General features: G+C 34.9%; 1 protein-coding gene across 1 annotated transcript; it reads left to right on the top strand.

Moving 5' to 3' along the window:
* Positions 1–462: 462 nt before the first annotated feature.
* On the top strand, positions 463–2,490 carry LOC145126318 (WRKY transcription factor 71-like). Its single transcript, XM_079061709.1, has 3 exons — positions 463–1,070; positions 1,188–1,331; positions 1,731–2,490. The coding sequence occupies exons 1-3, from the start codon at positions 628–630 to the stop codon at positions 2,146–2,148; spliced, it is 1,005 nt and encodes a 334-aa protein (XP_078917835.1). The 5' UTR covers positions 463–627; the 3' UTR covers positions 2,149–2,490.
* The last annotated feature ends 24,259 nt before the right edge of the window (positions 2,491–26,749 follow it).

Genomic DNA, 26,749 nt, shown 5'->3' with positions numbered 1-26,749 from the left:
TTGTGAGAAAGACAGCCTTGGCATCTTTATGGTCCAATTTTGAAACATTCAACTTCAAGAAAATGATCATTTTCATAAAGAAAAAACAACCTTTGAACCCAATAAAGTGACAATTTAAAAAGGCACGCTTTTAACATCCAACATATTGAAAAATAGCCCTTTGTTGCCTTAAACAAAAGGGACTCTTTCCTTTCTTAATGGGAACGATCACAAATCGATCAAAATATTTTATGAATTCCTCATACGTCGTGTTTTCATATCATATTTCTTTTATGAAGTAGTTTGTTTTCTAGTGTAGCTGGTTTTCATTTAAGTTTTTAGGGTGATACGAGTTCTTTGTTTAAAAGATTTAAAGGTTGTAAATTTAAGAGTATTTTAAAATGGGAAACATGAGAACATAAAGTCTAGGATCTAACAACACTCATCTTTGTCAAACATTTCTTTTAGATAGTGGGGTTAGAAACACATATTCAAATCCTCCATCTCTCTCTCCAATAAACACATAAATATTGTCAAAGCATAAATAAAGACCCTTCACCCATAATTTGTCAAACTTCTCCCTTCTCCTCTTCCTTCTTCTTCTATTCTGCTTGTTCATTTTACACTTGTTCTTCTCCATCTTCAGCCATGTCTGAAGACCAAAGAGATCTCCACTACCATGATCCATTCCATGATGATCAAAGAACTAGTGAGACTCTTTTTTCATTCTTTGGCCCCAATTCCACAGTTAGAGACGATTCGTCACCACCAAATCATCAAAGATTTCATGACTACATGGGGTTATCTCACTTCTTCAATGGATCTACTGGTTATAACACATCTGCAACAACGTTTGGTTACTCATCTTCTTCATCACAACAAGTTTTTTCTCTTCATGATGACCAAAACCCCGTGCCTATTCCTGGAAATTTGGTTGGTGTGACTGAGATGACTCCTGTAACACCCAACTCTTCTTCGGTTCGTTCTTCATCTACTGATGCTGCTGATGATGAGCACGAGCTCAATGAAGGTAAGAAGGAGAATCGAACTAAAAGCATACCTGAAGATGTAGAAGACAGCCCTAAGAAAGTGTACGTTTGTATGATTCATCGATCACGAGCATATTAGGGTCCATTTGCAGATTTGCTATTAGTTCTTTTTTTTGCTGGATTTCAAAATTACGTTCTAACTCTCTAAACTATCAATAGGTCTAAGCAAAAGAAGAAAGAAGAAAAGAAGCAAAGAGAACCACGGTTTGCCTTTATGACAAAGAGTGATATTGATCATCTTGAAGACGGATATCGATGGAGGAAATATGGACAGAAAGCTGTAAAGAATAGCCCTTATCCCAGGTACATACATATATACGTATATACATATACATATAATATGTTAATATATATATTCAATGCTTTGATCACAAAAGTCTACTTCGTTTCTTGGATTCTGATTATAACATAATAAAATTGACAAGTAAATCTTGAATGGTTTCATTTATATAATTTAAAATGAAACCCTATATTCCCTGCAACTAACAATTTTGTATTTAATCTCCAAAGTCATTCGTTCAAGTTTGTTTCACATTCTTGTGTAAGATTTTAAAACGCAAGTGGGAAACTGAAGTCTTGTTTCCCATTTTATGTGTGCACAAAAATGAAAATCGCTTTGATCAAGAATTCATGGATGTGTGCAAAAATGAAATCTTTTTGATCAAGAATTCTTGTAAGAAAAAGTTTTGATCTGTGTTACAGAAGCTACTACCGATGCACAACTCAAAAGTGCACAGTAAAGAAGCGGGTGGAAAGATCGTATCAAGATCCATCCACCGTGATCACTACGTATGAAGGGCAACACAACCACCACTTGCCAGCAACACTGAGAGGAAATGTTGGTGGAATGCTGTATCCACCATCTATGATGGTGGCACAAGGTGCGATGATGGCAGGTTCTGGCGGCGGCTCAAGCTTCTCTAACGAGTTTCTGGCACAGATACCTCACGGTTTCTACAATTCTGGTGGTGGTGGCGGCGGAGGGGGCGGTGGAGGAGTTGGAGGTGGATTATTGAACTACAATCAAACCACCCTAACCCCACTTCAGCAGCTTCAGATTCCTGATTATGGGCTTTTACAAGATATGGTCCCATCTATGACTTTTAAACAAGAACCCTAAATTCAATCAATCATGCATCTCACCCCACCCTCACCCTCACCCCGACCCCTACCTCATGCTATACAACCTCTGACCTTTCCCCTTTGACTTTCACTATTTCATTCATGGATGGGTGTTCTTTTTGCAGTTGAGAGATCACCCCCCATGAATCTTAGATCATGTCTCTCTCTGCACACACAGATATACAACAACACCTACTTATTTAAATTATGTAATTACACTGCTTGGTGCACGCACCTATAATTATTTCTTTGTTGATTATATAAAAACTTTTTCACTCTTCTAGACCTCAGACTTTATGTTTAAATTCCAATTTAATTTTCGTTTTGCTCTAAAAGTGAATTGTCGTTATGATGAATAGTATTCCATTTAAAGCATTTAATGTAATCAGTTGTTAAACAACATATTTCAAAGTACATATTCATGTTATGATAAATTGATTATTATATTATTTTTTTTTGTTGGAACCACGATAATTATGTCACTATATATAATAATACAATATTTAATTAAATTAATAAGATCATGAAGGTCTATATCACAATTTAATCTTTAATTATACATTAGAAATAATTAATGTGTATACTTATAACTTCATACTAATGTCAGTTATACTATTTTGGTCTTACTTAACGAAAACAATATAACTAATAGTATTATAAAACTAAAAGAATAAAGTTAATGAGTATGAAAGCATTTTTTTCTTTTTTTGTTCAGAAAAATCATCATGTCATGTTTTAATTAATTGCATTAATGTTGAAATATTTATGAGCAAATGATTGGTTTTGGTGTAGATCATTGACAATGATGCGTAAGAAAGAGAATAAGTACTATATATGATGGCAATTTTTTTATGAAACTTATGAACTAACATTGTTAGCATGAACGATCGCGATTGCCAAAAGAATCAGGTTAAGCCGATACAGTCTTATATGTAAGCTTGGTTCATAAGAAACAACCAATAATACAAAATCCACGAACCAAGTCAAACTGAAAACGACATAGACCTAAATGGTGTACTTTTGCGGGTGAAAACTTTTGTGGAAGTAATAAGGAACACACATGTTATAAATATGATAATAAACGGAAGTAATAAAGAACAACTAATAACACAAATATATATACCGGTGAAAACTTTTGCGGGAAAAAAGCCATAAGAACTTGATTGACATTATAAAATTGACTAAAAGAAGAAGGGATTACATAATTGACTATAAGAAGAAGTGATTCGTAGATTCGATTATGGTTGGGTAATATTGTATTAAAAAGGTTGCATTAACAACATATATTCCAATGATGGTATTTGGGTAATATTTTAACAAACTCCACTTTGAGACAAATTTGATCTTTAACAAAAGAACTTTCAAACGTTGATAAGAAATAAGTTGAAAATATAAGTTGTTGAAATAAGTTGAAAATATATACCACAAGTTGAAAATATAAGTTGATAAGAAATAAATTGAAAATATATATATCTGTAGTGCCAACACGACAGCCACTAAGTGTTAAACTTAAATGTTAAAATACCTTGCACGATATTAAATTTATCAAAATACCTAATGGTGTCAAAAACTCCAAATATAATACCATATCAAATGCAATAAAATACCTTATGGTATCAAATGCTCCAACATACCATACAATACCAAATGCCTCAAAGTACCATAGGATGTCAAATGCTACAAAATATCTTAATGTATCAAATGCTTTAATAAGTCGGAAATCTTCAAATTTATTTTCTTCAACAAATGAGTAATAGGATTTCGGGATCTCAATACTGCCAAAACCGAAAGCGTATAAAAGTATGTAGTACCTTCCAAACATTATGGATCATTCAAAACAAGATCTATAATTCATGCAATAAAAGAAAAAAAAATGACCTAAAACTCCAAAACAATTCAATCCACAATGATTGTAGATGATTCCAAATATATCTTTTCTAAAAAACAAATTAATGAGTTCGTCTCTTGCTTTGAAAACGATCTAGTGCATCATCATAATAAGGTAGAGTCATTAATACCCTCATCTTATCTTGCTATAATGATCTAGTAATAGAAGATCATACTTTATCGAAACTATGTTGTAAAATTGATTATAACATGTTGCAAATTTAAAGGGAAATCAATTTATAGGGTAGCAGGTTTATAAAATAGAAATTGATTTGGACTCTAGAAAATCCAAGGATGATAATTGATTATGTGTAGGCAAGTTTATGATAAGAGAAACACGGTTAAGAAACCTTTGCAGATCAAGGAAAAAGGGTTTTAGAAAGTTGGCTTTCAGTACTATTTTGTTATAAACAAGGATTTTAATCCTGTACGTTGCGACTATAGTTTAAGGAATATATTTTTTATTAAAGTACATTGCTATTGACAAAAGAAAACCATTTGTAACTCTCATAAAATGAATGCAAAAGTAAAGCTTAACCTTTTACTCGGGAAACACTTGTAAATCATTATCATATGCTTCAAAGAAATCATTTTTAATTTATAAATTTAGCTAAAAATGGTACTTGTTTTGACTATGATTCCTATCTCAAAAACAATGATAATGAATAAGAGAAGAATACAAAACAAACATTATATTTTGGGTAGTTTATGGTCTAACCATTAATTTTTTTTAGAATAGCAGCATTAAAATTAAAAGCTAGCAACAGCTAGAAAAAAGTACATTACGATATTAAAAAAAGAGGGATTTTGCATCCTACTGACCCAGGTCAATCTAAATTTAGGGAATCTAGTGCTAATCAGGAAAAAAAAAGAGATTGAGATTGAACAAAATCTCAAAGAATCGCCTTTACAAGTTTAACTTTCGCAAACAATAATTTATTGCGAAAAGACCAAACCGCCCAAAACAAAGTAAGACCAACCGCATCCAGACAAGATTTCACATTACGAGACAAGCGAGCTGAGTCAATCTCATTTAACCAATCTGGAATAGAAGAGAAAAGCGGCAAATCCAATTCCCACCACGTAGCAAGAAGACTCCATAAGTCCAACGTCATACCACACGAGAAGAAAATGTCATTAACTATTTCAACATACGAGTTAAATCGGACACAAGACAGAGGCAATGTCAATGCCTCGTCTGTCTAAATTAATTCTAGTAGGCACCTTATTCAATTGCAGTCTCCAAAACAAGATATTAACTTTAGAAGGGGCAAAATGATTTCATCTAGAAGGTTGAGCAGAGGTATCCAAAATCACAGTATCAATAAAAGATCGTGCAGAAGCCACAGTAAAACCCCTAGATACATCAATCAACCACATCCAAGAATCATGATTGTCCACAAGAATCACGTGAACAACAGAATCTCTCAGAGCATCATATGGGAGCATCTCCTCACCTCCCCTAGGAGGCCTTCGAAAACCTGAGAGCCAGTCGGACAACCCTAAGCATGTCAGAAACCAAGCAAGATTTATCCAAATCAAGAGCAAAAACCCTAGGGAAGTGAGATTTTAAAGGGAGAACACCACAACAAATATCCTCCAAAAAAGAGTGGAAGACCCATTGCCAATCTTCCTTTTGCATAAAGACAAAAGATCAATGCCTTTTTGAGCAAGCATTCTAGAGACATTAATAATAACCCTCCATGGAGAAAAATTAGAACCACTGGAACTTTGCTTATCAATACCCCCATCAACCCCATAATATTTTTTATGATTGTAACCCACAAATCATTTGGTTTAACTCCGAATCTCCGAATCCATTTGAACAGAAGAGAGCAATTAAGAGAAAAAATGCTCGCAATGCCCAAACCACCTAAATCTCTACTTGCCATACATTTTTTCCAAGCAACCCAAGTCATCTTTTTGTCTTCCAAATCACCACCAATAAAAAAAATTGTTTTGACGCGACTCCAATTTCCTCTACAACCGACATTATATATAAAGACATATAATAAGTAGGTAAATTCTCAATGACTGCTTTGATCAACATCAACCTACCTCCATTAGAAAGTGTTCTAGCCTTCCAACTGCATAGTTTTGTTTTTAATTTATCAACAACTTCCTTCCATTTGCAAGACGGGATATATTACAACCCACCGGAACACCGAGATATGTAAAAGGGAAACCCGAAGCCCCACACCCCAATATAGAAGCCATTTTATTAATATCTTCCTCAGACACTCCAATCCCCAACAACTTGCTTTTTTGAACATTTATTTTAAGACCAAAGGAAAGATAGAAACACTGCAGCATGCTAATTAAATTACTAACATTATGAAAAGACCACTCCCCCATAAATATGACATCATCAGCGTACATCAAGTGCGTGGTCATAAAAGAATTAGACCCAATAAAAGAAACCCTGAATAAACCAATAAATAAAGTCTTGTGAATGACCGCATGTAAACCTTCCATAGCAAGAATAAAAAGGAAAGGGGACATAGGATCATATTAACGAAAGCCTCTGCAAATCTCGAACTCATCGGTAGGAGAAGCATTAACTAGAATCGAAGCACGAGCATTCAAAAGAAATCCTTCAATCCATCTTCTCCATTTATAATCAAACCCTAGCTCCATCATAACCAAATCTAAGAAATCTCATCTCAAAGAATCATAAGCTTTTTCAAAATCCACTTTGAAAACTAACAAAGTTCGATTTTGTTTCCAATACCATTCCATAACTTCATTAAGAACCATAGGGCCATCCAGAATGTTCCTACCCTTTAAAAAAAAGTCGATTGCTCAGAATTAATGCAACCACCAATAACCAAACTTAGAAGAATAGCTAACAGTTTTCCAATAATTTTGTATTGACATCCTATAAGACTAATAGGTCTAAACTTAGAAACAAACTTTGAGGAAGTAACTTTAGAAATCAAAGCAATATAGGAAGAGTTGCACCCCTTAAGGAAATAAGAAGCGGTGAAAAGGTCCTCAACAAAACGAAACACATCATCCTCAATGGTCGACCAGAAAGCTTTGAAAAGGGCAAAAGTAAATCCATCAGGACCCGGAGCACGATCACTGCCAGACAGCACGTTTAATTTCGTCACGATAAAATTGTACTTCTAAACTATCATCTTGACTAGAAGACAACCTATTATCTAAGTTAGCACCACACCAAACCCGAGGACCCTCCACAAGTGAAAAAAACGATGTCGAAAATGATCAAAAAATTTAGCTTTGATCAAGTTTGGGTCATCCAACCAGTTCCCAACTTTCACAACGCCATTAATCGCCATCGGCCTTCGTTTTTCCTTTAGAATACCATGAAAAAAGTTAGTATTTTCATCCCCTTCAACAGCCGATTTAACTTTTGCTTTTTGAGCTAAATTATCAGCTTCAAGATTAAGTAAGTCGGTTAAATTTTTAACCGACTCTTGAAGAATTAACATATCCTCTTTAGTAACAACACCTTGATCAATTAACAAATCCAAGGAAGAAATAATATTAGTGAACCTATCTTTTTCCTTCTTATGCAAATAATGAATGGAAGAATTCCAATTTCAAATAACCGCCTTAAGATTTTGAAGTTTTTTTCAAGGCGACCATAACGATCAGTGTTACGCTTATTATTCCAAGTGGCAGCCACAAGCTGATGAAAATCATCCATGTCTAACCAAGAATATAAAACCAAAAAGGAGTAGGACCAAAATCAACAACTTTCTCTTTTAACAAGATTGACCGATTATCTGGAATAGATTTTTCTAACACCACAACCAAAATACCATCAAAATGCTCAAGAAGACAATCAGAAACCAAAAATCTATCCAATTTGCTCATTTTTTACGCCCACCTATTACTCCAAGTAAAAGAGTAGCCACCCAAATTAACTTCAATCAAATCCGCATCCAAAATAAACTAATTGAAAAGATCTACATGTCTCTGATTAAAACCAGACTCATATCTATCCACAGCCTCAAGAACCTCGTTAAAATCACCCATAAGCAAAACCATATTATTCCTTTTTTTGATAAGCAACAAAAAAATTGCACCATAGCTGTTTTTTGTGAAACAAAGATTGAGGCGCATAAACATAGATACATAATAAAGTGGTATTAGTCGGAAACCAAATCCCTTCAACAGCAACGAAATAATCATCACAAAAAACTTTAAGGTTTTGGAAAACTAAAATATTCCAAATACATAAAATTACCACCCAAAAATCCTTTAGTTGAAGAACTAGCAAAATCAAAAAAAAAAAAAATACATCACAACTGATGAATCGCCCAACTATCGATATGCATAGCTTTAGTCTCCTAGATAGCAAGAAAATTAACATGATGAAAGCTACATAAATTTTTAAACTATCTCCTCTTTTCAATATCTCCAACCCCTGAACATTAATGGAAAGCACATTCATTGATGACCAAAATTCTCTCCATTTGGAGCAATTATGCTCTCAAGATTTTTCTCACAACCCGACATGTCCCACCCTAAAGTATTTCCAACCTCGATAGTTTCTTCCAACTATTCAATCATAGAAAAGCCTTTGGTGCTTTTAAAAGTATTATCTAAAGAACTACTGTAACATCCGCAGATTCGGACTAATCAATTAAGATATAATAAGCGTTAGAAATTGATTTTTTTAGAAGACTATCTAGGATAATTAATCTTAACCAAAGTAATAGTTAGGGTTAACAGTTGTAACCTATTTGATGTAATAAAGAAGAATTATATAAATATTATGTGTTTCATGATTATTATAATACAATAAAATAGGAAAAATCAGCCAAATCGCCCGTAAATCGTAAAAATAAGTGCGCCAATATATATATATATATATATATATATATATATATATATATATATATATATATATATATATATATATATATATATATATATAGAAAGTACACAACTTCCCGATCCCGAAAATATAAATTTCGTAGAAATCTGACTCCGTATAAATTAGATATATGATTTTTATAAAATATAAAAGTCAGTTGCGCAAAATAAATATGTGCCGTAAAAAGCTACGAAGAGAATGGTTGACTTTTAGGTAAAGCCACCAAAAAGAAAATCGTAGTACTTTTTAAAATAAGAATTTTGAGAAAGAGAATGTCAAAAACAGAGTCTGTACGAGAGAGTTATGATTTTAGCAAAATCATTTAATTTTATAAAAATATGGACGAAAAAAATAAATTGAAAATTCGCCGACGGATTCTAAACGAAAGTTGTAGATCTCGTCGATAGCTACGCGTGGATATAAAGTATGTCAAAAATGTAGTTCGTATGAACGAGTTATAATTTATAATAGAATATTTATGTATTAAAATAAAGTATAAATCATATATACGTATACATATATATATCTATATATATATATATATATATATATATATATATATATATATATATATATGTATACATATACATATGTATATATCATTAGAAAGGTATCGACGATGCGGTCGTTATAAGACTAGTGTTGAGTACTTTCGACATTAGTTTAGTACAAATATCGTTAAATCTATTTAAAATAGTATTATAAATGGTGTTTAGTCGTTTAAATAACTATAATGTCATTTAAGTAACAAAAGAGGGTGGTTTTTGAAAATTCAATTACTATAAATAAGAGGCTCTAGGCTCTCATATTTCTTGCACCATTCTCTTGATTCAAGAGTCATTCTCTTCTTATCCCCGAGCATTTCGGTCCCTCGTGATTCGCTTCTCTTTCTATAGTTTTAGTATATAAGGTGAGCGCTGAAGCGCTACAAGAATCTTTTTAGAAAAAAGATTCAGCGACGAAGTTCTAACCACAGAGTTTTTAAGTTTTCGCTAGAAACCCTGTAAGTTGAGCTACAGCTATTACGCTTTAAGTGTAACTTATGTTTAAACTCATTATCGTTATTATGAACCTATAAACAAGATTTATCAGTGATTCCATGTCATTATACTAATTGATCTACTTACGATGATGATGTCTAGGATGGATTTAGTGACGTGTTTAAAGTGGGATTTCCAAACAATATACTTTGTATACCAAATGACCTTACCTCCGATATGATCATACCTGGTTGTCTCTTATCAACTATAGATCGGTAGACTTTGAATTAATGATGAATTTAGACTAATAATTTGTCGCAACAAATATTAGACTAAAACCTAGTGATAATGATACTAGGTTACGTCAAAGGAAAAGACAGTTGCTAGAAGCGAAGCGCTGTTCGAATTTCGAATCATCGCTTTAACAACTGAGTGCATAGTTACTTTATCTTACACATAGATATGAAATATTTAATATAAATACATGCTATATGTGCCTATTATTTGTGTTCCTGATATCTATGCTAGATGAATGATTTATACATGTTTTACTTGATTTAAATTGTATATGTATTTTTATACCTATAAATATATTGGGTAAAGATGGGCAGTTGAAAGATGATGTAGATGATGAGACATGAAAGATGATATAGATTATGAGAGATGAAAGATTAAATAGATGAGGAGAGGCCTTGCATTAAAGATGACGTCATCTAGTAGAGTATAGATGATAACCACAGACTATTCTAGACAGTCTAGTGGAACGCTAGCAGACTCGCAACCTGTAGTTGTTTTTGAACTAAGTGTTAACCAAATGTACTCTAAAACCCATTGACATGTATTGTGGGTGGACTCCCTAAAATAATACTGTCAATAAAGGAGATAAAACCTGGTAGCTATGGACTTAGTGCCTGATAGATGAACATTGGCAGCTATGGACTTAGTGCCCAATAGATGAACATTGGCAGCTATGGATTTAGTGCCCGATAGATGAACATTGGCAGCTATAGACTTAGTGCCCTATAGATGAACATTGGCAGCTATGGACTTAGTGTCTAACAGATAACATTGGCAGCTATGGACTTAGTGTCTATTAGATAAACCCTGACAGCGATGGACTTCGTGTCTATTCCTTAGGACAACTCCTTAGGAATAAATATTGAAGAATACCTACTGAAAAGTATCATGGAGGAATCCCTGAACTAGTACTGCCAGCATAGATGATCCTTAGGGTAGATCCTTAAGAATAAAGAAAATAATGGGGATGGGAAATTGGGTTAATTGTTTGATGATTAAACATATTAATTATATTATTGTGGGTTGAAAACCCTATGTACTCACCAGGTTTCCCAACTTGACCCACTCAGTTTATTGTATCACAGGTAGCGATATTAAAGATACATTCTGCTGAGAGATTTAAGGAGAATTAGGCCACTAGTTTAATTACTGTAAGGCTTGTAATATTTCGTTATGCTTATATTTATGTATTGACGATGACATACCAATGCCTTAATATAAATAAAAATACATTTCTTCGGAAATGCTTTGATAATATCATTATCCTGTTTTCTGGGAACAAATTCCGCAATGTTATTCCTCAAAAAGAAAACTCTGATTTTTAAATAAGCATAAACAAATCGGTCTTTTCTGACCGTGAAATTGGGGATGTCATAACTACCCTCCTCTTCCTTCGAAATTGAGTCCTCAAACATTCGAGAATTAGGCAAAACAGCAGCATCATGCGACACATTAGCTACCTTCTTACCTGTAGCGATAAAATACGCAACCCTTTTATCGACAACTCCAGCCAGGGTCGCAACTTTCTGAACCTGTGGAGGAATAAAAGGGGGGAAGAGAGGACCTGAATCAGCATCAATTTGTGCTACCTGGTCAATTGAAGTGGAATATTGTGGAAACTGATCTTGTGAAGGAGTAAAGCCAGGAGGGTAAAGAGGATCTTAATCAACATGAATTTGATCATTAGCATTATCAAACTTCCTCTTAGCCACAACATTATCAGCAATAAGTGGACCCAAGTTAAATGGATCACTATCATGGACATCTACATTATTTTCTTGAAGAATAAGAGAGTTCACGCATTCAACTGGAGTGTTTAACTCACAACAACCAGTAGAATTGGATTGTTTTCCATGAGAGTTATTTAATTGATAAGTATCTTGCATAGATTTAGACATTTAATTGATAAGTATCTTGGATAGATTTAAACCTTTTGAGAAGTTATGACTCTAGGACTGTAGTTCTTGAATACGAACATAGTACTCCACACCAAATAAGTTAACAAAGATAGATTCAAACAAAAGAGGTGCATGGTTTGACAACATAATAACTTGCTTAGAAGATCTATTATGTTCATCTTCATTATCCAAAACCAGAAGATTACCCCATATACTGACAATTTTCTTGAAAGTGGAAAAGCACCAAGCAATAAGTGGAACTCTTTCAATTTGAACCCACATAATTCTATCATTAATAGTGAAATCGTCTTACCATGGTTTCAAAACAAAAAACCAGGACAAGATACCAGTATGATGCATGGACCGGTCTCTAGAAGCAATTCAATTAAAGTCAAAAAGAACCCAAAGACCTCCAAGATATAAGAAATCAAACTCCAAGAAACCTTCGCCTCGACATAAAGTACGTGTATTTTCTATAGACCGAATATCCTTACAGCATCCAAGCACTGCCAAAGGGTAATTTGGTCTTTTTTCACCATCTCAATTGATTGAAACTTTAGGAGAAGTATCATCATTCAAACCATTACCCTTCTCTTCCACAGAATTGCCACCTAATAGAACCTTAGCATAAGTAGGCACTCCCGGAATTTTTGATTTAGCAGTCCCTGAATTAGCCTGAACAAGGACAGGACAAGGTCTAGCATTCTCTCTTGAAAACCTTGCCATATTGGCATGCAAACGTAGATCACCAATCCTAATATTGCAAAGATTTTTGATTAATTCTTGCTGATTAACAAACTTAATAAACCGTACAAAAGCAAACATTTGACCCAGTTAAGTCTTTTTTTCGGAATATAGACATAATCAGAACCCCTACTCAATCACATATGTTCTAGAGTTCATGTACAAAGAGATGGGAAGGAAAATTAGAAACATATATTATGATCGCAATCTTAGCCAGTTGAGTCTGTTTAGAGTTTTCATTAAAATTATGCCCTAATTGTTGGAAAACAAACATACGCTTCTTACCTTAGACCTTAATCCATTCTTGATTTGCCATAAAGAATATGAAAAGAGGCGAAGAAACCAGTGAGATCAATCTTAAATAGGAGAAGAGGAAGCTTTTCCGGTTTTTGATCCCACCGGAGAATCACGAAGGCCGAAATCGTCGGACCCTACTTCTTTGCGTTACAACCCTTGTGTCTATATGTGCAGGTAAAATGTTTATGGTCTAACCATAAATATTCTGGGTAGTTTATGTGGACTACTATTCATGTCTCAAATTCAAGCAATGCTAATGTAGTGCCCATGACCCCATCCTAGAATCGCATGTCATTTTCTTGCTTTTCCTCTTAATAGTTTTCTAACTTTTACTCTCGGGTTTTTATGTTGTTGATTCAATATATGCATTGATGTTCTTGAGATATTGAGACAATATGTGTGACAACCCGAAATTTCTATCTTGTAAAGCCAATCAATTCAATCAAAAGTCAGACTTGTTTCTGCTATCTTTTAGCATTGTTAAGGGTCTGTTTGAGTGTTCTAAGCCTAGTACATTCAAGGAGTTTGTGTTAGGATGTGTTAACTAAAGTTCATCGTGTTGCATTCGAGCCGGAAACTCCATCACAAGGAGTTTATGGCCGCAAACTAGAGTTTATGTCCGTAAACTCTTAACAGCCGTGAACTCCTCCCTATATCTTATACTTCCTTCATTATTTCTTCACTTCTCACATTTCCAAGTCAAGAACACTCATTTCTCTCTCAAGTATCATCAAGAACACTTCCATTTCTCTTCAAATTTGTAAGTGATTCTTCATTTGTTTCTTGATATATATCTTGATCTTGTTAAACCCTTTGATTTCATCCATGAATTCAACTCTTTTGGGTTAGATCTTCAAATCTTCATCCTTTTCTTCAAGAACACCAAGAACACACACTAGTTCTTTGGGCCGTAAACACCCTATAGGCTTCCAAAACGTAAGTATCTCTTCCATATACTTGTTATCTATTAGAAGCTCTTGATTTCCATCCAAGAATTAACCATTTTATGCATGAACTTGAAGAGTTTACGGCCGTAAACCCTTCATGTGGCCGTAAACCCTTATTAGTTCATGATATGGCCGTAAACCCTTCTTAGTTCATGATATTGTCGTAAACCCTTCTTAGTTCATGATATGGCCGTAAACCCTTCAACCCATGGCCGTGAACTCCTTTTTGTACAATCATATGTGATTGTAACACTTCATTTCAAGTGTTTCCTAGTCCCTAAGGTTGTTCCCTTACATGATTAGTTGTTATATACACTAATTATATACATATATGTGTTATTATATGCTTATTAGGATTTTTTTGTGCTCGGGACTTCACTTGGCATACTTAGCATCCTATATCGATCTTTCATTCGAATCACTCACTACAGGTGAGTTCATACCCCTAACTTATCTTTTAATGATTTTAAATTCTTTTATGGGGGGGAATACAAGTAGAAAACATTATAGTTATCATATCAATCACATGTGATTTATAACTGTCATACAAAAGGATTTCTTATACTTCAAAACTGTGTTATCAAACAAACTGTTTCAAATCATTTTATAAACTGACATCAAGTCATCAGTAACCATTCAAATGGTTAAAACACTTTTATATAAAAACTCCTTATCATTTTACAAAACTCTTTTAAACTTATATATTGTCAAAATCATGTCTATATATATATATATATATATATATATATATATATATATATATATATATATAATATAGTTATATAAATAAGGTGGAAAGGGCTTAGGACTGATAACTCGCTTTATTTCATGTTCCTTGTTTGGTTGTGGACTTAGGGTATCGGTTGTTTTTCCGAGTGTCGTTTGAATCTTATTTATATATTATGTATATGTATATAGATATAAAAGTACCTTCAATCAGTTCAATACCTTTGGATAGCAAAGGTGTACAAACAAGAACAGTCATTCAATTACAGAGCTTACTAGTAAACCATAATAGGTATAGTTCAGGAGAACAATACTTACTATTTCTAGAACAATGAAACTTATAAGAGTCAGTTCATACATGAGTCAGTTCAAACATACTATAACAAGAACAGAAAGAACATACTATACACTAGAACAGAAGGAACATACTATACACTAGAACAGAAGGAACATACTATTCACTAGGACAAAAGGAACATACTATACAAATACAATAACAAAGATCACACTAATGTGAGCCACTACTTCATGACACGGAAAAATACTGTTGTGTCACGTTTTGTAACCAGAGTCTCCTGGAGGGAGAGCGTGAATTTGTGTATAGATCTATATGGGATTGACCATCCTACACCTAGCTGCTAGCTACAGTGGGACCTGCAAGTCTACGGGTGACGAATGTCATACCATTTCGACGTCTTTGATCATCGTGTTTTACTAGTCAATCAAGTATGGTTATAATCTCATCACATTTTACCTTAATTAAACAATTGGTTTAAAGTAGTTAGTACATCGGTAGTTACTTTATACAATACAACTGTACATCTTCATTTTTCCCATTACATTCATATAGTGATCTTCTCACATAAAAGGTAATGTAAACTATTTTCTGGTAATAATAGTCATACTTGGGAAAAACACTCACTTTTACAAAAGAACAAACATACAGAACAGTCGGGTCTTGGTAGAAGGCTACATTTCTTTATAAGTAGAAAATATAGGATTTTCTAGGAGTTATACAAACATTTACATCAAACACTTTCATCAAACTTATACAAACATTTGACACTAAAATATTTATGAACTCACCAGCTTAAATGCTGATCTACGCTTTCAAAATAACTTGTATTCTTAGGTCACCAGTAGACAGGTACCGATGACCAGGTTTTGAGAAGACGGAGCACGTTCAAGACTCGTCTTTTATTTTGATATATATATTTTTGGTGTCTTACAAATACATTCAGAACACACTTGTATTAAATTATATTATTAATGCAATGGATGATGTTGTTGCTTGTTTTACTATTGTGCATTATTATGATACTGTACATGACGTCCTCCGCCCCCGAACGTTTCCGTCGTTCTGGTTTGGGGGTGCGACAATATGTATGAATACCCATAAAATGTATCACAAATATGAATAAAAAAAACCCAAAACCGACATCAAGACAGGCGAAAATTTGAAACCATACATGTGTAAACTTTCATATCCATGGAAAGCATCTTAAAATTTATAGGATTCCGAACATTAAAAAACATGGAACATATATACAATTAAAGAAGTTCATCTATTCTTTGAAAGTAAAATATCGAACTCTTTTAAGGAAAATAAATCCTAGATTTTGTTCTTTTTCAAATAAAAGAAAACCAAATAAAACCTAGATCTCCTATTTCTTCCAGAACCTCAAAATCCACCTACTTAAACCGAGTATTGTGCATCAGATAGGAAAAAACCATAAATTACCATATTTTCTAATTCATAATACTCAGTATTAATTACCATCCACAACTTCCATATTTTATATAGAATTTTTCTTCATGGTATTAATCCATCTATGGTGAAATAATCATTGAAATTTTTGCGTCTATCAGCCATTTAAAGATCTAAATCATGACAAAAATTAGGACATTATGTTGAATATATATTGAAATAAAAATCTAGATATTTACCATTTAAACACTTGAAGCTCCTCGATCCAAATCTATAAATATGAGTTTGGAATCATATAAATCTAACCAGATTTGTAAGGAAAGAAAAGTAGAGGCAAAATCATAAATTTTAGTTAGCAAAGAATACTAGTGTAATGTCCCAAAAACCATAGTAAAATTTTTCCATTTTTAAAAGAGAATAAACCATTTTTCCATAAAACACAAGTCACCAAAAACATTGTTTCATAATCATATCATAAAGTCAAAGTATCAAAATTGTAGTATCTCTCAAAGCATCTCTCAAATCATAACGACCATTGGATGATGTGTATAGTCACGCATTCGCCTTACCCAGATCCTTAGAAGTACCTAAAACATTTAAATCCACAATTGTAAGCCAAATCTTAGTGAGTTCCGTAAAATAACCCACACAACAATACACATATAATGCATGCACAACAGGCCTACAACATAGGGTTGGAACGCCTCATAAGCCTATAGCTTATGGTTGGACCGCTCTCCTGAGCTTACAATATCAACTGGACCAATCTCCTAAGCCTACAGTATGTAGTTGGACCGCTCTCCTTGGGCTTACATTAGCAATTGGACCGCCCGAGTATCTTGGCCTACAGCACAGAGCAGGACCGCCTCAACCTAACCATAATATCTATGCATATACAATAATAAGAAAACACAGGTAATCATAATAGATCCACCAGTCTAACAGATCACTACAAGATATCACATCCTTAAACACAAAGGATACATACTAGAGTACAAAGTATAGCGACAAAACTCACCTCCCAAATGATAGATAATCACCATAGCTCACACGGAGGTAAAGACCGGCACTACGAACCACATATATACATCAAATAGACGCAAATCCTTAATATATATATATATATATATATATATATATATATATATATATATATATATATATATATAGTCTAAAACCCACAAGTTGACCAAAACATCAACTTGGTCAATAAGTTAATAGCCAACGGTCAAAGTCAAGGTCAACTCAGCTGGCCACCACATCGTAGCCAAGCATAGGCCACGTCATGGAATTCTTACGACAAAACAATCGCGAGAAACCCTTCCACCACGTGATTGTGAGCACACCACCATGTTGTGGGATCTAGTTCTAACAACTTAATGGATTAAGCTCTTAACCCTTAATCTCCAGAGCTCAAAAGCTCAGATCTGATCCTTCCAAACGTCTTGATGGATAAAGTTTCAAACTTTATCCACTAAGTCATCCCAATAAGTCAAGATCTCTAAAACTTAGTTCTTCATGGATGCACCAAAATGATAGACACCAAACTAAGTCATACAAGCCATTTTTCTAACCACCACCATGGTCCAAAAGCCATAGAATGCACTCAAGGGTTTTAGAGTTCATTCAAAATCCAAGAACAAGAAGATTTGAACCAAAAAGCTCAAAAAATGGAATAACAATAGATCTAGAGAATTAATGAGAAATATAGCAACTTTATACCTCCAAATGATGAGAAAGGTGATGAAGATGATAGATCTAAGTTGGAACCAAGAACACAAGCAACAAGGGAGACTCCTTCTTCCTTCAACCTTCACAAAATGGGCTCACACACTCAAAACATGCATAATGAGGCTAGGGTTTGGGTGGAATATGATCTCAGAGGGTGGAGGTTGCACAATGAGGCAACCCTAGGAGTTACTGCCTTTAAATATTGTATAAATTATGGGATCAAGGGTTTTGAACCCAAGTCTCCACCACGTTGTGGCAAGAAACTCGCCACGTCATGGTGCCTCACGAATGCATCCATTAAACTGGAAATGCCACGTCGTGGTCCTCCACCACCACGTCATGGCCAAGCCAAAACCTTACAAAAATTAAATTAAATAACTCAAACTCGAAAGAAGCATATCTGGAAAGTGGATGTTATAAGTGAAGGGTTTTGAGCATTCTAACACTCCTATGGTGTACATGCAACCCTAGAAACCTTGGATCTATGTTTTATCTATGATACATGCAAAATTGTTTTCCAAGGTTCATAACCTATCTAGCATACATGGGGAACTTTTAATACATAAAAGTTAGTAGGAAATGCATACCTTGTAGTAGTTTGGATTCCTTGAAAACCTTGTAAGACTAGCACCTCAAGTGTGATGCCTCAAATGTCTCACACAACACCATATGCACTTGGAATAACTTAGAGAGAAATGATACACTTCTTGAAATCGGCTAGCCCTCACTTGTATGCTTAGTGGCCGATTTTGGTGAATAACATGTAGCTTATATAGTGTGTTACAATTAGGGTTACACCATGTAAATCCTAATTGTCATGGATTTTCATTTCCATGATCCATGGGTTCAAAACACACCATGGAGCATCCTATGGGTTTTAGCCCAACTTGATAATCCATGGAGCATTAGCCCACTATATAAGTATGGATGATTTACACAATCACCCATATATTTAATTAGTCTCCTTTTGATCACTTAATTAATTCCAAATTAATTCTTGATCAATACTAATTAAATAATATTATTAATATATTAGAACTTATAATATATTAATAAACCTTAAGTGTTATTTCTCTCATTTTAGTCATCCAAATGCATGATGCCATGCAACCCAAATGGACCATGCCAAACCGGGTCAAGTACATACCAGAAATAGTTATGGACTTAGACACCTTATCCAACAGTCTCCCACTTGGATAAGTCTAATAACTATAACTGCAAGTATGACTTCAGGAACCGATCAGCAATCGTAGCTCTTTCAAGGTCTCTTGGAACTGAGATGATGATGATACGCCATTTAAGATAAGTGATCATATAATCCTCTGTTCTAGATATCAGCCAGACAAATACATGGAACAATGTCTTACTTATTGTCCAGTAGTTTGTTTCTCGATTTTCCGATTTGTTTGACATAGAACTTAATTGAACACATCAACTTAGTTCTGACCGGGCCCGGTACATGGGTCAACACAAAATCATCGAGGGGCCCAGATATCGCTTCTAATCCAAGAAGGAACAGATAAACTTCGACTTATATGCTTGTTCTACTACTTGTTGAATCATACACAAAGGCACGTTTTATAACATCGAGTTACCAATGCGTTTTCGTACAATCAATGCATAACCAACTCATAGGCAACAAGTCATATCTCTAGGTTTGAAGACTTATATGATATTACCGTCTCACGATCACTCGAGATAAATTCCATGAAGTGATACCAACGAGCGTGGGTTGAATCCAATACTCAGAACTCATGAGTGTTGTAGCCATGTCCAACATCTTAGACCTCTACAACCAACTCATGACAGTCTTGATTCATACCTACTTCCAACATATGACCGACTGTGGAGAATTCGAATAATATGATATACCAAACATAATTATTCTGGAAGTCAAAACATGCAAAATGAAACGATAGTAAACGATTGACAAAAGATAGCAACACTTTACTCATAAATAAATACAAATTTTATTCATCATCAAATGTTAATTACACTTTACACATTTCAAAGCTATCTAACTACTAAAACTAATATCATCCTTCAGCCCTATGTGCCTCACATGCTGGAGATGCTTAATCCTGCTCAGTCCCTTCGTGAGGGGATCTGTTGGGTTCTCATCCGATGATACCCTCTTTGCCACGAGGAGTCCTTCTATTCGATGTCTGATGAAATGGTATTTTATGTCGATGTGTCTGGATCTCTTGTGATCCCTTGGTTCCTTGGCTAAGGCAACTGCACTTTCACTATCACAGAAAATCTCTATAGGGTCCTTTATAGCTGGTACAACCCCAAGGTCTCCAATGAAGTTCTTTAGCCATATAGCCTCATTTGCTGCCTCGTTTTCCGCTATATACTCTGATTCGCAAGTTGAATCAGTCATTGTCTCCTGGTTGGAACTTTTCCAAGAAATTGCTCCTCCATTTAAGGTAAAGACCCATCCTGACTGAGAGCGGAAATTATCCCAATCAGTATGAAAGCTAGCATCACTATACCCAAATACTTTCAAGTCATCACTCCCACCGAGGGTAAGGACCCAGTCCTTAGTCTTTCGCAGGTACTTGAGAATGTTCTTTACCGCAGTCCAGTGAGCCTTGTCAGGATTCCCTTGATATCTGCTGACCATGCTCAATGCAAAGGCCACATCAGGACGAGTACAATTCATAGCATACATGATCGAGCCTACAGCAGAAGCATAAGGTACTCGACTCATATCAGCTATCTCAGCCTCTATACTCGGGCTCTGTTGTCTTACTCAGTCTGGCGTTACTCTGGATTGGTAACTCTCCTTTCTTGGAATTCTGCATGCTGAACTTATTCAGCACCTTATCCAAGTAGATACTCTGACTAAGTCGAATTAGTCTCTTACTCCTGTCTCTCAAAATCCTTATCCCTAGGATATAGGCAGCTTTTCCAAGGTCCTTCATAGCTAAACACTTCCCAAGCCAGGAATTCACTTCCTGTAGAGTTGGGATGTCATTTCCTATGAGAAGTATGTCATCCACATACAATACCAAAAAGCTAACTATACTCCCACTAGCCTTGACATATACACAGGACTCATCTTCACTCCTCGAAAAGACAAACTCTTTGACTTTCTCATCGAAACAAAGATTCCATCTGCGAGGTGCTTGTTTCAATCCATAGATGGATTTCTCAAGCTTACACACTCTATTAGGGTAGTATGTACTGACAAAACCCTATGGCTGACTCATGTAAACATCCTCAGCCAACTTTCCATTAATGAAAGCGGTTTTGACATCCATTTTCCATATTTCATAGTCATGAAATGCAACAATGGCTAGCATAACCCTAATAGACTTGATCTTGGCTACTGGTGAAAAGGTCTCATCATAATCAACTCCCGGAGTTTGAGTAAAGCCCTTTGCAACCAGTCGCGCCTTATAAGTGTGTACATTACCATCCATGTCGGTCTTCTTCTTGAAGATCTATTTGCACCCGACTGTCTTGTGACCTGGTACATTGTCAACCAAGTTCCAAACTTGATTGTCATACATGGATTGTATCTCGCTATCCATAGCCTCTTTCCATTTAGCAGCCTCTGGGTCTACCATGGCTTACGTGTAGCTGTTAGGTTCATCCAGACTTACCAGTGTGTTATCACTGATAAGTGTATCACCTTCTGCAGTAATATGGAAACCATAGTAATGCTCAGGTGCATTCCTAACTCTCGTGGAACGCCTCAGAGGTACAGACTCTTCTTTCGGATCAACAGGAGTTTCCTCCTCAGGTTGATTACTAGGGTTTGAAGTTCCTTCACCACTTGACTCTTGAATTTATTCAAGATCAATTTGCCTCCCACTGTTTCCTTGGCTTATGAATACTCTCTCGCGAAAGACACCCCTCCTTTCTACAAAGACCACATTCTCACTAGGTCTGTGGAAGAGGTAACCAAATGATTTATGTGGGTAGCCGATGAAAATACACCTCTCACTTTGAGGTTCGAGCTTATCGTGAATCTCGTGTCTCACGAAAGCCTCGCAACCCCAAATCTTGATGTGGTCTAGATTGGGAACTTTTCCAGTCCACATCTCATGAGGAGTTTTGGCAACTTTCTTTGTAGGGACCAGATTAAGCATATGGGCGGCAGTCTCTAAGTCATACCCCCAAAATGAGATTGGTAGCGAAGCTCGACTCATCATGGAACGAACCATATCCAACGAGGTTCGATTACGCCTTTCATCCACACCATTCAACTGTGGTGTCCTGGGAGTTGTCAATTGTGAGATAATCCCACATTCCTTAAGATAGTCGAGGAACTCTGTGCTAAGATACTCACCACCTCGATCGGATTGAAGCATCTTAATGGTCCTGCCCAATTGATTCTCTAATTCGTGTTTAAACTCTTTAAACCTTTCAAAAGTCTCTAACATATGCTTGATTAAGTAGACATAACCATATCTACTATAATCATCAGTAAAAGTCGCATAATAACGATTAGCATCCTTTGTGGCAGTTTTCAAGGGTCCACACACATCAGTATGTATGCGATCCAACAAACCCTCACCACTAGCACAAGAACCAGTAAAGGGTGACTTTGTCATTTTTCCAAGTAAGCATGGTTCACAACTCTCTGTTGGATTAGTGTCTAAGTCCATAACTATATTTGGTATGTACTTGACCCGACTCGGCATGATCCATTTGGGTTGCATGGTATCATGCATTTGGATAGACTAAAATGAGAGAAATAACACTTAAGGTTTGGTAATATATTATAAGTTCTAATATATTAATAAGATTATTTAATTAGTATTGATCAAGAATTAATTTGGAATTAATTAAGTGATCAAAAGGAGACTAATTAAATATATGGGTTGATTGTGTAAATCATCCATACTTGTATAGTGGGCTAATGCTCCATGGATTATCAAGTTGGGCTAAAACTCATAGGATGCTTCATGGTGTTTTTGTACCCATGGATCATGGAAATGAAAAGCCATGACAATTAGGGTTTATATGGTGTAACCCTAATTGTGACAAACTATATAAGCATCTTATTCTTGTCAAAATCGGCCACCATGAGGAACCATGTGAGACTATGAAGAAATGGTGAGGGCTAGCCGATTTCATGAAGTGTTCATTTCTCTCTAAGTTATTCCAAGTGCATTTGATGTTGTGTGAACCATTTGAGGTGTCACACTTGGGCCACTCGGCTCTTGAGCATCAAGGAATCAAGCTACATAAAAACGTATGTCTTCTAACTTGTTTTTATTACCCAAGTATCAAAGATTGTATGCTAGATAGGGTAATACCTTGGAATATTCATATTTGCATGTATAATAGAGAAAACATAGATCCAAGGTATTTAGGGTTACATGTACACTTAGGAGTGTTAGAATGCTCAAAACCCAACAGTGGTATCAAAGCCTAGGCTTGTTTTCGATTATACTTGATGCAAATTGCTGAAAAAGCTGAAAAAAATTGATTTTCTGGCTGTCTGGGCACTGGAATCGCCGAGTCCACTGATGAACTCGCCGAGTCCATGGGGAAACTCATCCTACTCGTCAAGTAGGTTCATACACTCGACGAGTAGGACCCCCTGACAGCATATTTTCGACTTTTAAGGCTGGAATTGGACTAGAATCATTACCCTAAGTTGTTTTTGAACCTATAAACCTGTTTTTGATGTGGTAATGTTCATTCTAATCCAATTTCAAAGATAATTGTCAATAGATTCATGTTTTGTATTAGTTTAAGGATTAGGCTAATTACATGAAAAAAAATTGATTTGTGTTATCTTGTTCTTATGAGTTGCTTAGATTAATAGAAAAAGTCATGTGAAAATGTGTTTTCAATCCAAATTAATCTAAGAGCTTATTCTAAAATGTGTTTTTGTAACTTGTCCTCAAGTTATATGAAAAGTCACATTTAAAATTCATAAAACTCATAAAGATTTCCATAAGTTATGAATAAGGAAGAGTCACATGCTTTAATGGTTTAAAGTCTTCCATAATTTGTCCTCAAGTTATGGAACTTGAAGAGTTTTTTGAATTAAAACTACTTTAAATACATAAGTTATGGAATTGAATAGTTTTCAATAGTTTCAAAACTTGCCCTCAAGTTTTGGAATTTGAAAAGTTTTCCCTTATGAATACTTTAATTCCAAGGTAAGCCCTTAGAATTTTTAAAAGTTAAAAATTCAACCCTTATACTTTATAATATTATAAGTTAATAATATTTATATATATATATATATATATATATATATATATATATATATATATATATATATATATATGTCTAAGAGCAAGTCGTCTTACCATTAGTAGGCCTCATTCACGAAGCCGGTCTATAAGGGGGGTATAAGGTTATTGCCTATAAAATGGCAGTTTAATGGGTGTCCACTCTCACCCACCGCTTCCTTGACTGGTGGAGGGTTGTTAGCCGAACAGGTAGGACAAGGACTATAATTCTCCCTTTCATTAAAAGTATTAATGATAAATACTAAGTAACTAAACTCTTATTAATACCCAATCTTAGTTACTTAGGAAAATGTGAATAAGGTGCTAACCCATGAAATTACACTTTGCACTTTGCTTAAGTCGGTTAGTGGAGCGCTTATGGTTAACCGGCATACTAGCTTGATTTAACAAGGTAGGCAAAGGGTTTCTTAAAGTTTATCATAAGCTGGTGGAGCATGTGTGGTTAACCGGCACATCGATTGAGTGATAAACATTTAAGAGTACCAAGTAATTTGCATGGTTACTTCACACCTTGTTTTGTGATCCTCGGCATCCCAGTCACATAACCTGAAGGGCACAATCGAGATTGAAACATGCCATTGAACAGTTCAATGAATCTCAAAAGAATCTAGGAGTTTCAAAAACCAATTAAAACCTAATAAATTATTTCGTTTTCATGGTGGAAATTGGTGAATCGTCATTCACCTACCTTCAAATATTCTATAGCTTGGATTACGGCATCCCTTTTCCAAGTTATAAAATATTGTGTTGGGTCCTAGCCTTAATATTTCATATTGGGTGTTATATTAAGGACTTTAAATCAACTATCTTGAATATCTCCCAAAAGATGTCTAGCTCAGACATCTATGATCCTCCCAAATCTCTTGGAACTTTACTTCCACCACCTCCTCTAATTATTCTCCCTAACCCACAAGTTCAAGGTCACTCAAGCCCTATTGGCAAGCAAGGTCTATGTGTGCTCACATCTTGGAGATGAAGTCACATATTGACAAGATGGGAGAGTTGGGTGTCAAAGTCTTAAGAAAGTCGGATGTACAATCATTTTCTAAGTCACATAGTTAGTTCCTTTGGGACTACTATGAAACAGACTATGACATGACCCTTAATGATCTTATCTATTTGCTTTGTGCTGCTGAATCAGAAATGATTTGAGGACTGATAGAGCAAATTTGATTAGAAGATCAACTTCCCAAACTTCCATGGATTTTTTTGAAAAATGGTAACATTAGATATCCAGTAAAAGCTTTCTCTTCCCAATGGAAAGGGATCGGCCATAGTCAACTCGGTTGACCAAATGGTAAAGAGAATGGCTAAGTCTGAGATAGTCCTACCAAAGGGTCCATAAGTGTCTATTGCCAAAGGAAGGGGCATTGATTGCGAAGCTGGCTATTTACCTGAAAGATCATAAGGTTGATCAAGTCAAGAAGTTTGACTCTACTTCAGGTAAAGTCCACTATCTAACTTTGTTAAGTTTCTATTCTGAGATTTTTGTTAAATGATGTGACTGGGTCACATGTTGATGTTTTAAGAATCAAAGAAAAGTGAAGAAACTAAAAGGAAGTGTATGTTGATTCTGATCACGAAGATGGATCTCGATTGCATGGTTCAGTGATCAGAATTTTGAGCTGTTGCTTAGGAGTTATGATATATTGCTTAGGAATAGATAACAACAAGTTTTTCATATGCTTTTGCACTGTAAGGATAAGTTTTCCGCAAAGTTTTTTAAAATAAAAGAAAATTTTTGATTTCATTTATTCTAAGTATCCTTACAATGGCATTTGTGAAAAACTGTTGCTTATATGATTCCATTGATAGCAATATTGGAAAATGGATTTGTTTCTTTCATTTGTGGTAATATCTAATTTACCAAATAAGGAAAGATTCTCATCACCCAAGGTTTCAGTTGGATAGAAACTTGGAAATCATGCAAGGTGTATAGTATGATGAATGAGAATTTTCATCTTTGGAAAATTAAGATTAATTCCTTGTTCACATGTATATGTGAGTCAAGTGAAGGACTAAGGGATCGAGTACACATTCTGGTGCACTAATCAAGTCCACCACAAAAGATCGATAAGACTATTCGTCATGATTTACTAAAGTTTAGTAAATATGGTTATACTTACAAGTTTAAGTATAATTCTGTAGCATTGGAAAATTTTCGATGTATGGCAGAACGAATGAGAAGAATCAAATTAGACAGAAAGATAAAAGTTTCTCAAACCTGGAAAGATGGGAGAGTACTTTAGTATCAGGTTTTGTAATCATCTTAATGATTTAGAAATCATATCACAATTAGTCCTCTAAGGAA

The sequence above is a fragment of the Lactuca virosa genome, chromosome 7 (genome assembly GCF_052849685.1).
Source record: "Lactuca virosa cultivar CGN04683 chromosome 7, Lactuca_virosa_CGN04683_v6, whole genome shotgun sequence".
In the NCBI taxonomy this organism is placed as follows: Eukaryota; Viridiplantae; Streptophyta; class Magnoliopsida; order Asterales; family Asteraceae; genus Lactuca; species Lactuca virosa.
The sequence above is the reverse complement of the archived record's forward strand: the minus strand, read 5'-3'. Positions and strand labels throughout refer to the sequence as shown.

Coding starts and splice junctions, on each gene's coding strand:
- LOC145126318 (XM_079061709.1), top strand. CDS start 628: ATGTCTGAAGACCAAAGAGATCTCCACTACCATGATCCATTCCATGAT. Junction 1,071..1,187: donor GAAGACAGCCCTAAGAAAGT/GTACGTTTGTAT, acceptor AACTATCAATAG/GTCTAAGCAAAAGAAGAAAG. Junction 1,332..1,730: donor AAGAATAGCCCTTATCCCAG/GTACATACATAT, acceptor TCTGTGTTACAG/AAGCTACTACCGATGCACAA.